The 12,797-nt window shown below is 37.5% G+C and overlaps 1 protein-coding gene and 1 pseudogene across 7 annotated transcripts in view; one reads left to right on the top strand and one right to left on the bottom strand.

Moving 5' to 3' along the window:
* Positions 1 to 12,797, bottom strand: part of POLR3B (RNA polymerase III subunit B) — a 144,209-nt gene that overhangs the window by 117,923 nt on the left and 13,489 nt on the right. For all 7 annotated transcript variants that reach the window (XM_078337180.1, XM_002752939.7, XM_017976339.4 and 4 more), the window contains 3 exons: positions 5,643 to 5,734; positions 3,323 to 3,440; positions 1,295 to 1,403 (listed from right to left, as the gene is read on the bottom strand). Coding sequence is in view for 5 of the 7 variants with exons in the window: in XM_002752939.7 (XP_002752985.2) it covers positions 1,295 to 1,403; positions 3,323 to 3,440; positions 5,643 to 5,734 (319 nt within the window). In the remaining 2 variants the exon portion in view is untranslated. The remainder of the gene's footprint in view (positions 1 to 1,294; positions 1,404 to 3,322; positions 3,441 to 5,642; positions 5,735 to 12,797) is intronic.
* LOC100405758 (hyaluronan mediated motility receptor pseudogene) lies at positions 8,791 to 10,983 on the top strand (annotated as a pseudogene).

Here is a 12,797-nt window from a genome sequence, read left to right as displayed (position 1 = left end):
CTTCTTAAGGATGAGCAGAGAAAGTGATTTCTTGAAAAGGAATCTACTCCTGCTGAAGATGCTGTATACATTGTTGAAACAGCAACAAAGGATGTAGAATATTATGTAAACTTCATTGATAAAGCAGCAGCAGGGTTTAAGACAACTGATTGATTCCAATTTTGAAATAAGTTCTACTGTGGGTAAAATGCTATCAAACAGCATCATGTGCTACAGTGAAATCTTTCATGAAGGAAGAGTCAACAGCTCTGGCAAACTTCATTGATGTCTTATTTTAAGAAAATGCCACAGCCACCTTCAGCAATCACCACCCTGATTAGTTAGTAGCCACCAACACTGCCACAAGACCCTCTACCAGTAAAAAGATTATAACTCAAAGACTATGACTCAGATAACTGTTAACATTTTTTTAGCAATAAAGTGTATTTTAATTGAGGTATATATTTTTTATACAGAATGCTACTGCACACTTAACAGACTACAGTATACACATGACTTTTGTATGTACTGGGAAATTAAATATTTGTGTGACTCACTTTACTGCAATATTAGCTTTATTGTGATGATCTGGAACCAAACCTGCAATATCTCTGAGGTATGCCTAGATCTGAGAAAACTATACCATTTCAATATTGTTTCTATGGAAAACGTCTTTTGGGTTCTAGGCCAACAAGTCACAAATAAGCTGATTTTTTATTTGGTTTTGAGACAAAATAAATGTTGCTCTTGCTATGTTGCCCACGCTGGAGTGCAGTGGCATGGTCATGGCTCACTGCAGCCTTGAGTGATCCTCCCACTTCAGCTACCCAAATAGCTGGGACTATAGGCACTTGCCGCCATGCTTGGCTAATGTTTTTATTATTTGTAGAGATGAGGTTTCATTATGTTGTCCAGGCTGGAGCAGAGTGGCACAATTTTGGCTCACTGCAACCTTTGCCTCCCAGGCTCAAACCATCCTCCCACCTCAGCTCCTGAATGAATGGGAGTAGAGGTACACATGACCACACCCAGCTAATTTTTTTTTTTTGGTAGAGATAGGGTTTCACTATGTTGCCAGGCTGGTCTCAAACTCCTGGAATCAGGCAATCTGCCCATTTTGGCCTCCCAAAATGTTGGGATTTCAGGCATAAGCAACCATGCCCAGCTTTCAACTTAAAATATATCATATGACTGACAACTTATGCCACCAATCTTTCTATTCCGAGAATTCCTTATCCTCCAAATTTCTAATTACATATGGAAATAAATCAGAGAAAGAATTCTTATAATTTTCAGAAGAGAGCTGCAGCTTTACCTTAAATATGATGACAATGGGTATATCTTCTGACAAAGTATTATGCCTCAAATAAAATCGCCCTTGTTTCACAGCCATATTGGTTCTGCTTTTTTTCTCATGGGTAGAGCTACGAGTAAATACAAGTTGGTTAAACTGCATCCCCACTTAGTTTCAAGCTAGTAGCATGCAATAGCAATGATCATTAATCAATAAGCGTCAACTGATCAACAACAATCATAAGGTCCTTTCTAATAAGTACTTTAAAAAAAACCCTCTTTCCTGCCCAGCTGCTACTTCTGTGAACATTTAAAAACACTATAAATTTTTCTTTGACTTTGAGATTACGGTAAGTTCTGTGCATGAATGAGTGACAATCACTTTCTGACCAGCTTCACTTTGACTCCACCCGAATTACTTTGATCCAGTATACAGCATATATACAAGGCCAATTTTATATACTTGAAAGGAGAGACCTCAAAATGGGCCTTAACCATAATGAGGAAATTAAAAACAAATGAATTTACATTCTATGGGTTTTAACTGTGGGTACACAGTCTTGCTATATAGTTAAGCCAAAAGAAAGGAATGTCCTTCTTTTGGTATCTGTATTAGTTATAAAACTCCTAGTGGATTTCAAAGCATTTTAAAAGCTCTAATCAACCACATTAGTAACACACACAGATTACTTGCTACTATGCACCATAACCCATGTTAGTTACATTAGCTAATCTTCTACACACTCACACTTTGAAGTACTGTCTCTAAATCACATATAAGGAAACCAAGGCTTAGAGAAGCTAAGTAACTGCACGTTCCAGTGCCTCATAGCTAGAAAACAAAGGCTTTAGGATTCAAATTCAAATTGCCTTGGCTTTACAGTTATAGAGATTAGGAAGACAGGGATCTGGGTTCAAAGGCTATCTACCTCTTATAGTCTAGGTATCCCTGAGCTTAAGGTCTGCTGGTTGTAAAATAAAGATGTTAATAGTACCACTTACCTTGGAGGACTGAGGTGACAAATAATATACCTAGTATTTTACCTGGCTCCTAGTAAAGTACTCAACCAATGACCATTATTGTTAGCTGCCTCTCCATCAGAAAGAAAAGTACAAGAACTCTGAGTTAATCCATCATTATAGGTTATCAACGGGGAAACTACTGCACCCTCACACCTTATCTATGCCACAAATCTTTCTATTCCCAGAACTCATTAACCTTCACATTTCAAATTACACATGAAAATAAAAAGAAGTTACAGAAGCCTTGAAAGGGTTGCTACTGTCAAAATGAGTACACTGTGAAAGGGGCTGGTCTAGAAAACTAACAATAGAGTGTTAAGTCCACAGTATAGGTCATTCAATACTGTCAAATAGTCTTCGATCATACTGATGCAGGAATACAAATGTAAATGGTAAAAGGCTGAAAGGAGTGTAATGGTAAAAAAATTGAAGACTGGTTTTATATTTTTTCTTTTTAAAAATCTCCTTTCGGCTGGGCACAGTGGTTCATGACTGTAATCCCAGCACTTTGGGAAGCTGAGGCAGGTAGATCACGAGGTCAGAAGCTCAAGACCATCCTGACCAACATGGTGAAACCCTGTCTCTACTAAAAATACAAAAATTAGCCAGCTCTGGTGGTGTGCTCTGGTAATCCCAGCTACTCAGGAAACTAAGGCAGGAGAATTCCTTGAACCTGGGAAGCAGAGGTTGCAGTAAGCCAAGATCATGCCACTGCACTCCAGCCTGAATGACAGAGCAAGACTCCAACTTAAAAAAAAAAAACAACTCTTTTTATGCTCTATAAGCTAACATAAAATCAGCTTAAACAGTGACTTTTCAAACAATGTCTCAGACTCCCTTCACCGAAATTTAAAAATCAATACCCTATGCTTCCAGACATTCACAATAAATTGAATACAGACAGTTTAAATACTACAATGCCTGTTTTTAGACAATAATAACTGGCTCCCTCTGTATTGAAAGATAGCCATTTAGGACTAATGGAATGACCAATATTTCTTAAGAACACCAACTCTGCTTTCCATACCTGGTAACTGAAGCTCCAACGGCACCTTTTCTATCAGCCTCCACGATGATCCTGTTCTTAGACAGCTGCTCTTGGATAAGAATAACTTTTTCTACTCCTTTAACAATGAAGTAGCCACCTACCCAAAGGAAATAAGAAAAACATTATCATTTATTCCTCAACCAGTATTGATTTAGTAATGGCAGGGATCTTGTGAATCAGACATTACCTTTTCTACCGCTTCAAGGCACTGGTTAACACTTGATTCAAAAGGGTGTGCTGATTTTTTTTTTTTTTTTTTAAGAGAAGGATCTCCCTCTGTCACCCAGGCTAGAGTGCAGTGGCACAATTATAGCTCACTGCAACCTTCAACTCCTAACCTCAAGTGATTCACTCACCCTAGCCTCCCAAGTAGCTAAGACTACAGGCATGTGCCACCAAGTCCAGCTAATTTTTAAACTTTTTTGTAACAGGGTCTCACTATGCTTCTCAGGCTAGTCTCAAACTCCCTGACTTAAGACATCCTCCCACCGCAGTCTCCCAGAGCACTGGGATTACAAACATGAGCCATTGCATCCAACCGATATTGTTTTATGGACTAACAATCAGCACACAATTTTGTATAAATGAGCCACAAAATGATAAATTTCTTGAGGACAGAGAATATATCTTATTGGTCTCTGAATCACCAGTCCCTGACATATGTAGAAGGTGAATGAAAAAAAAAAGTTAAGTTAGTTGTCAGATCTCTTAAGTACAGGAGTAACTGACAATATTCAATATAAGCTTAAATTTACTCTAAGTTTTCTAACAAATCGGTGGTAATGGTAGACTAAGATTAGGTCTCCAAAATAATATGACATATTCAAAAAACTCATACATCGTCATTTTTTTTTGCACACAATTCAGAGTAGGATAAAGTGATACTTCATTTTATAACTGCAGAATATAAGCAAAAACAATACAACTTATTTGACTTATGCAAAATTCTGTTATAGTCTAGTAAAGTCACGTTCTTCATTAACTGCTTTCCAAAACTTCTGGGATTCTGCTACAATGCAACTTTACAGGAATAAGGTTGAAGCAATAAGTTCAAATACATCAATGTGAAATATGAGTTGAAGAATTAAGAGTTAAGCTTTAAGTTTGAAATTTTACAAAAGAAATTGCCTAGAAATAGCTATAAAAATAAAATTTTTAAAAATGTAAGCAAAAAAGTACTTTCATTTCCCCCTTCCCTTTACTGCATTTAAAACAGCCTAAAGTGAGATACTTGACTTTTTTTTTTTTTTGAAACAGAGTTTCCCTCTTGTTGCCCAGGCTGGGGTGCAATGGCATGATCTTGGCTCACTGCAACCTCCGCCTCCTGGGTTCAAGCGATTCTCCTGCCTCAGCCTCTTGGGTAGCTGGGATTACAGGCATGTGCCACAATGTTCAGCTAATTTTGTACTTTTAGTAGAGATGAGGTTTCTCCATGTTGGTCAGATTGGTCTCGAACTCCCAACTTCAGGTGATCCACCCACCTCGGCCTCCTAAAGTGCTGGGATTATAGGCATAAGCCACCGCACCCAGCCAAGATACTTGCTTTTCTTTGAGCAGGCAAAGGCAGTAACTTTGGTAGATTATTCTTGAATTTTTAAGCATACTAAAAGAAATGACTGAGCAAAGATAGAAAGAAAAGACTGATAAATCATGGCAATAAATGAGAATATGGCATACTAATGTTTTAAGCCTGAAATAAAAGAGGAAGCAGTATGTGTTTTAGAAATACAGACTAATAGGGCTGGGCGAAGCGGTTCATGCCTGTAAGTCCAGGTTATCAGGTGGATGACACAGCAAAACACCATCTCTACTAAAAATACAAAAATTAGCTGGGCATGGTGGCATAAGCATGTAGTCCCAGCTATTTGGGAAGATGAGGTGGGAGGACTGCTTGAGCCTGGGAGGCAGAGGTTGCAGTGAGCCAAGATCACACCACTGTGGGAGGGGGGAATGGGGGTGGGGAGAAGTGGGATGGGGGAAGGGGGGAGGGGAGGGGAGGGGAGGGGAGGGGAGGGGAGGGGAGGGGAGGGGAGGGGAGGGGGAGGGGAGGGGAGCGGAAGGAGAAGGGAAGGGGAGGGGAGGGGAGGGGAGGGGAGGGGAGGGGAGGAAGGCACGCTGGCTAATAGCATAAAGCTGGAGACAAATTTCTGGGTGTTTTGTGAACATAGCTTTATTGAGCAAGTTCATTATAAAGTAGAAAAGCTGGTACTGTTTTTGAGACAAAATGTTAAAACAACAGCAGCAGCAGCAGCAGAATAAAAGAAAAAGGAAAGTGGGACAAATCTAACTTTACACATACCTGGATCTAAAGGACATTCATTCAGTTTGGCAAATTCTGCTGGCGTTTTTCCTGTAAGAACACAGTTTGAACTACGTAACATTATGGGCATTCTGTATAAAATAAAACAAAAGAAAGTATCACATTAGACTGTCACTGAATTGCAAAAAATATAAAACATGCAGTATTGTATGCAAAACATAGACGAACACATCTCACTAAGGGGTCTGCCTACATACATATTAGAAAAGGCAGAGGAATAGCAATTACACAGAAGCCAAGCAAAACTAAGTATTTTCTCAGGCATGCTGCTCATCTAGTACAGATGATAAAAACTCAGGCTGGGTGCAGCAGCTCATGCCTGCAATCCCAGCACTTTGGGAGGCGAAGGTGGGTAGATCGTTTGAGGCAATGAGTTTGAGAGCAGCCTGGCCAACATGGTGAAACCGCATCTCTACTAAAAATACAAATTTAGCTGGGTATGGTAGTGTGTGCCTATAGTCCCAGCTACTCAGGAGGCTGAGACAGGAGAATTGCTTGAACTCAGAGGTGGAAGTTGTCATGAGCTGGGATTGTGCCATTGCACTCCCAGCGAGGCTCTGCTTCCAAAAACAAAACAAAACAAAACTCAAATGTTTGGTTTAAACTTTGCATACAGGCTTTAGTGAGAGTCAGAAATGACAGCAACAGCTTCCCTCATGGAAGACAAAGTGATTCTCATCAGTTACTTGGAAATAGCACAATGCATCAAGGTGTACGGAATAAGAGGCTACAAAAACTAACCAGGCAGTTTGGGAGAAAGAACTAAGCAAAACTTACTAGAAATGGACATTTTAAGCACTGACTTAAAAATGTAGAAATAGGCTGGATAATAATGCATTTGTACTGCTGAAGATATAACTACTGAGTTAAAAAAGGCATCTGAAGAAATTACTGAGAATATATTTCAGAAAGACATAGAGATGGAAGATATGAAAGCATTTAAGAGTCATGGAAGGATAGAGAGAGAACAACCAATAACTATCTAATCAGACTTCTAGATGGTGAAAATACACAGAATGGGTGAGAAGCCCTATTCAAAGAGATAATAGCTGTAAATTTTTAAAGATATATGAAAGCCATAAATCCTCACAGTAACATATACACAACATAAAGAAAAAGAAAGCTACACCTAAGCATATCACAGTGAAGATACTAAACACTAAAACTGGAGATAAGATTTAAAGCCCAGCTGGAAAAAAAGGGAAGCTACTAAAAAGGGAAGGATGACTGGATGCACAATAACTTCACAACAATCAATCACAGAGCAATGTGCTCAAAGTTCTGAGAGAAAATAACTGCCAACCTCAATTTGTGTATCCCACTAAGTACTCACTCGGAATGAAGTCAACGTAAGGATATTTTCAGACAAAAACTGAGATAAGTTAATATACTAAATAAACTTCTTAACTTTATAAGACAATAACAATTTCTAATTTATGGGTTTAAAAAAAACAAGCCAAAAACAGTGGCTCATGCCTGCAATTCCCAATACTTTGGGAAGTCAAGGTGGGTGGATCACTCGAGCCCAGGAGTTCAAGACCAGCCTGGGCAACATGGTGAAACCCCATTTCTTTAAAAAAAAAAAAAATTAACTAGATGTGGTGGTGCATTTATAGTCCCACTTACTCAGGAGGTTGGAGGTGGGAGGATCATTTGAGCCCAAAAGGTTGAGGTTGCAGTGACTCATGAGTGTACCATTACACTCCAGCCTGGGTGACAGAGTGAGACCCTGTCTCAAAAAGACCAAAACAAAACAACATAGAACAAAACTTTGGTACAACAAAAGCATGTAAGTCAAAGTGATTGATCTGATCCAAGTGAAAGCTTTCTAAGGTCTTTGTTCTTGCCAGGAGGAGAATAAAGATATTGTTTACTTTCAAACTTCGTTAAGTATGCTTTTCAAAATTTCCAAGGTAAACATAAACAGAAATACTGTATGTGACTTTTGAATCAGTTGGGGAAGGGTGAGAAAAAAAGTCTTCCATTATCTTAGAAACAAAAATGGAAAAATAAAATAAAACACGAAAAGCTACACAGTTTTAAAATATAAAATAAGTTGACAGATCTATATTCAAATATATGTATGTATATATATAAAACAAATATAAATGAACTACATACTCAAGACCAATTTTTTAAAAATCTAGCCATATGTAGTTTACTTCAACTAAACTTAAAACACAATGACATATAAGAGTTCTTTTTTTTTTTTTTTTTTTTTTTGAGATAAAGTCTCGCTCTGTTGCCCAGCCTGGAGTACAGTGGCACAATCTCGACTCACTGCAACATCTGCCTTCTGGGTTCAAGCAATTCTCACGCCTCAGTCTCTCAGGTAGCTGGGATTACAGATGTGCACCACCACAACCAGCTAATTTTTGTATTTTTCGTAGAGACAAGGTTTCACCATGTTGGCCAGGCTGGTCTCAAACTCCTGACCACAGGTGATCTACTGGCCTCAGTCTCCCGAAGTGTTGGGATTACAGGCATGAGCCACCATGCCCAGCACATATAAAAGATTAAAAAACAATAATTTTTTTAAAACGATATACCAGAAATATAACCAAAAGAAAGCAAATGTGGCTATACTAAAAGCAGATAAAGTAAGATTCAAGGCAAAGAATATCACCAGAGATAAAGAAGATAAATGTATAATAATCAAAGGTTCAATTCACCAGGAAGACTGAACAATTTTAAACTTCTATGCACCTACTATCATAGCTTCAAAAAAGCAAAGATACACAAAAACATAAGGAAAATGGACAAATGCACCATCATAGTGGGAGATTTTTAACATGCCTAATTGACAGAACAAACAAATCAAAAGGCAATTAAGATATACAAAACATCTAAACAACACAATTAACAAGTTTGATCTGAAGGACAAACACAGACAATGGCCCAAAACAGCTGGAGAATACCCCTTGTTTCCAAATAAACATGAAATATTTATAGAAACAGGTCTACAAAGTTCCAAAATTTGACATAAAGCATCAACTGGGAAATTTTAAGTCTTCTAAATAACTCAGATTGAAAAGGAAATCATAATGGGAAGATAGGAATAAGAATATGCTCATTTCAGAGGCAGTGATAATCCTCTGAATCCGCATTCAGTTGCGGAGGAGTACCAATGACTTTCGGTTTCTGAAGCTGGCCGTCAACATGTCCTTTCCTAAGGCACCCCTGAAACGATTCAATGACTCTTCTGGTTGTGCACCATCTCCAGGTGCTTATGATGTTAAAACTTCAGAGGTATTGAAAGGACCAGTATCCTTTCAGAAACCACAAAAATTTAAACAACAAAAAGATTCTAAATAAAATCTCAATGTTAACAAAGATACTACCTTGCCTGCTTCAGCTAGAAAAGTTAAGTCTTCAGAATCAAAAGAATCTCAAAAGAATGGTAAAGATTGGAAGATATTAGAAAAAGAGATTTGTGTTCTTACACAGGAACGTGGTGCTCAGGACAGGCGGATCCAGGATCTGGAAACTGAGTTGGAAAAGATGGAAGCAAGGCTAAATGCTGCATTCAGGGAAAAAACATCTCTCTCTGCAAATAATGCCTCACTGGAAAAACAACTTATTGAATTGACCAGGACTCATGAACTACTAAAATCTAAGTTTTTGGAAAATGGTAACCAGAAGAATTTGAGAATTCTAACCTTAAAGCTGATGAAACTTAGAAACAAAGATGAGGGATCTGATGGCTAAGCAAGAAGGCATGGAGATGAAGCTGCAGGCCACCCAAAGGAGTCTCAAAGAGTCTTAGGGGAAAACAGCCCAACTGGAGGGAAAACTTGTTTCAATAGAGAAAGAAAAGATTGATGAAAAACCTGAAACAGAAAAACTCTTAGAATATATCCAAGAAATTAGTTGTGCTTCAGACCAAGTGGAAAAATACAATCTAGATATTGCCCAGTTAGAAGAAAATTTGAAGAAGAATCATGACATTTTAAGGCTTAAGCAGTATATTGAGGAAAATACTGTTATATTATCTAAACAAGAAGAAGACCTAAATGCAAAAGGTCAGCTGCTTGAAAAAGAAAAAGAAGATCATGTCAACAGGAATAGAGAACATAATGAATATCTAAATGCTGAGATGCAAAACCTAAAACAGAAGTTTATTCTTGAACAACAGGAACGTGAAAAGCTTCAACAAAAGGAATTACAAGAATTATCTTCTAGTCTTCATCAGTTGTGTTCTTTTCAAGAGGAGATGGTTAAAGAGAAGAATCTCTTTGAGGAAGAATAAAAACAAGCACTGGATGAACTTGATAAATTACAGCAAAAGGAGGAACAATCTGAAAGGCTGGTCAAGCAATTGGAAGAGGAAACAAAATCTAGAGCTGAAGAATTAAAACTCCTAGAAGAAAAGCTGAAAGGGAAAGAGGCTGAACTGGAGAAAAGTAGTGCTGCTCATACCCAGGCCACTCTGCTTTTGCAGGAAAAGTTTAACAGTATAGTGCAAAGCCTTGAAGATGTTACTGCTCAATTTGAAAGCTATAAAGCATTAACAGCCAGTGAGATAGAAGATCTTAAGCTGCAGAACTCATCATTACAGGAAAAAATGGCCAAGGCTGGAAAAAATGCAGAAGATATTCAGGGTGTGGCAACCGAGAGCTCAAGTCAAGAATATGCAAGGATGCTTCTAGATCTACAGCCCAACTCAGCACTAAAAGAAAGAGAAATTAAAGAAATCAGTTTCTTCTTTTCAAAAAATAACTGATTTGCAGAACCAACTCAAGCAACAAGAGGAAGATTTTAGAAAACAACTGGAAGATGAAGCAGCAAGAAAAGCTGGAAACACAACGGCACAATTAACTGAAGAAATTAACAAGTGGCGTCTCCTTTACAAAGGACTGTATAATAAAATAAAATAGATGCTTTCCAGCTACAAATAGATGCTTTTGAAGCACAAAAACAGGCACTGCTGAATGAACACAGTGCAGCTCAGGAACAGCTAAATAAAATAAGAGATTCATATGCTAAATTATTGGGTCATCAGAATTTAAAACAAAAAATCAAGCATGTTGTGAAGTTGAAAGATGAAAATAGCCAACTCAAATCGGAAGTATCAAAACTCCGCTGTCTGCTTGCTAAAAATAAAAAAAAAACGAGACAAAACTTCAAGATGAATTGAATAAAGTCCTAGGTATCAAAAGCTTTGATCCTTCAAAGGCTTTTCATCATGAAAGTAAAGAAAATTTTGCCCTGAAAACCCCATTAAAAGAAGGCAATACCAACTGTTACTAAGCTCCTGTGTAGTGTCAGGAATCATGGAAGTAAACATCTGAAAAACCTGTTGAAGATTATTTCATTCATATTGTTACTGACATTGTTATTATTATGTTTGACATGGGTATTTTATAATGTTGTATTTAATTTTAACTGCCTATCCTTAAGTATGTGAAAGGAACATTTTTTACCAAAGTGTCTTTTGACATTTTATTTTTTCTTATAAATACCTCCTTCCTAATGCTCACCTTTATCATCTCATTCTGAACCCTCGCGCTGGCTTTCCAGCTTGCAGTGCATCTGATCAACTCAATATTCCTTTAAAAGTCACTATCATATTATTATCCCCCTGTTCGGAAACCTTAATTTCAAGAGTCTAATCCCCAGATTTTTTAGCTTGATCCTGGAGGTCTTTTCTAGTCTGAGCTTCTTTAGCTAGGCTAAAACACCTGGCCTCTACTTTGATTCTAATAATGCTCACCCTGTCCTACCTATTATCCTTCCACTTGTCCAGTTCAAATAAGAAATCAGGACAAGCCTAACTTCATAGGAACCTCTCTATCTTTAATCAGTTGTTTAATAATTTACAGGTTCTTAGACTCCATCCTATTTGTATTAAATCTGGCCTTTAAGCCTGCATTTTTAACAAAGGCTTCAGTTAATTCTTAGAGACACTAAAAATCCAAGAAACTCTGCATGTAACTATTACTTTATAGTTTGTCATATATTGCTTGTCATCTGCATATCTACTGAGCATTTAATATTTATGTAATATGAAATAAAGTTATACAGTAAGTCATTTAACCAAAAAAAAAAAAAAAAAAGAATATTCTCATTTCACATCAAGGGAAATGAACTCACTGACTAAAGTCATATAATATGACATAAAGATATAAAATATTACAGTTCCTACAGCAAACAAAAAGAGAATTTAAAACAAGAAGGAGAATTTGGAGGAGGAAAGGAGAAACAAAGTAGGTGACACATATAAGCTAAGCCACATCCCATATATCAGGAGGCAAAAAATAGTGTCTATATTTAATGTATCAGGAAATAGAGGTCAAAGCATCACATTTAGCTATGAATATTGGCCAGGCATGGTGGCTCGCACCTGTAATCCCAGCACTTTGGAAGGCCAAGGTGAGTGGATCACATGAGGTCAGGAGTTCACAATCAACCTGACCAACATGGTGAAACCCCAGCTCTACTAAAAATATTAAAAAATTAGCCATGTGTGGTGGCAGGCACCTGTAATTCCAGCTACTTGGGAAGTTGAGGCAGGTGAATCACTTGAACCTGGGAGGCAGAGGTTGCAGTGAGCTGAGATCATGCCACTGTACTCCAGCCTGGACAACAGAGTGAGACTGTCTCAAAACAAAACACACACACACACACACACACACACACACACACACACAATAAAAAATAAAGTTATGGGTATAATAACCCTCAGAAAAAATAACAGAAATTGTTATGAATTTGGGAATGGGTCTAAAGGTGAGGAAGGGGAGGGAGGGAGGTCACTGTTTTGAATCAAATGTTCTTATGTACGGTTTGATTTCTAACCAAATACAAATACAATTTGGATTAAACTAAAATCTTTTTACTCCAAAAAATAAACAAGATTATGTATGTAATTTAGATAATGCATAGTACATATAAGCATTCTAATTAATAGAGGTCATTTTTATTAATGCAGAGCTAACAAACAATATTGCCTATCACAGTATGGCACATAGTAGGTATTCGACAAATATTAGTTACATGCTCCCTCTTTAAACCAGGTTTAAACCCAAAATCTTACTGATTTATATTTTCCTCTAGTCTCTCTTGCCTTTCATTCAAAAAAGTCAATCCAGTATATAATTTAGCAAGGGTCCAAAATTTAAATGGACACAAGTA

The sequence above is a fragment of the Callithrix jacchus genome, chromosome 9 (genome assembly GCF_049354715.1).
Source record: "Callithrix jacchus isolate 240 chromosome 9, calJac240_pri, whole genome shotgun sequence".
Classification (NCBI taxonomy): Eukaryota; Metazoa; Chordata; class Mammalia; order Primates; family Cebidae; genus Callithrix; species Callithrix jacchus.
This window is presented reverse-complemented; position numbering and strand designations above follow the sequence as displayed.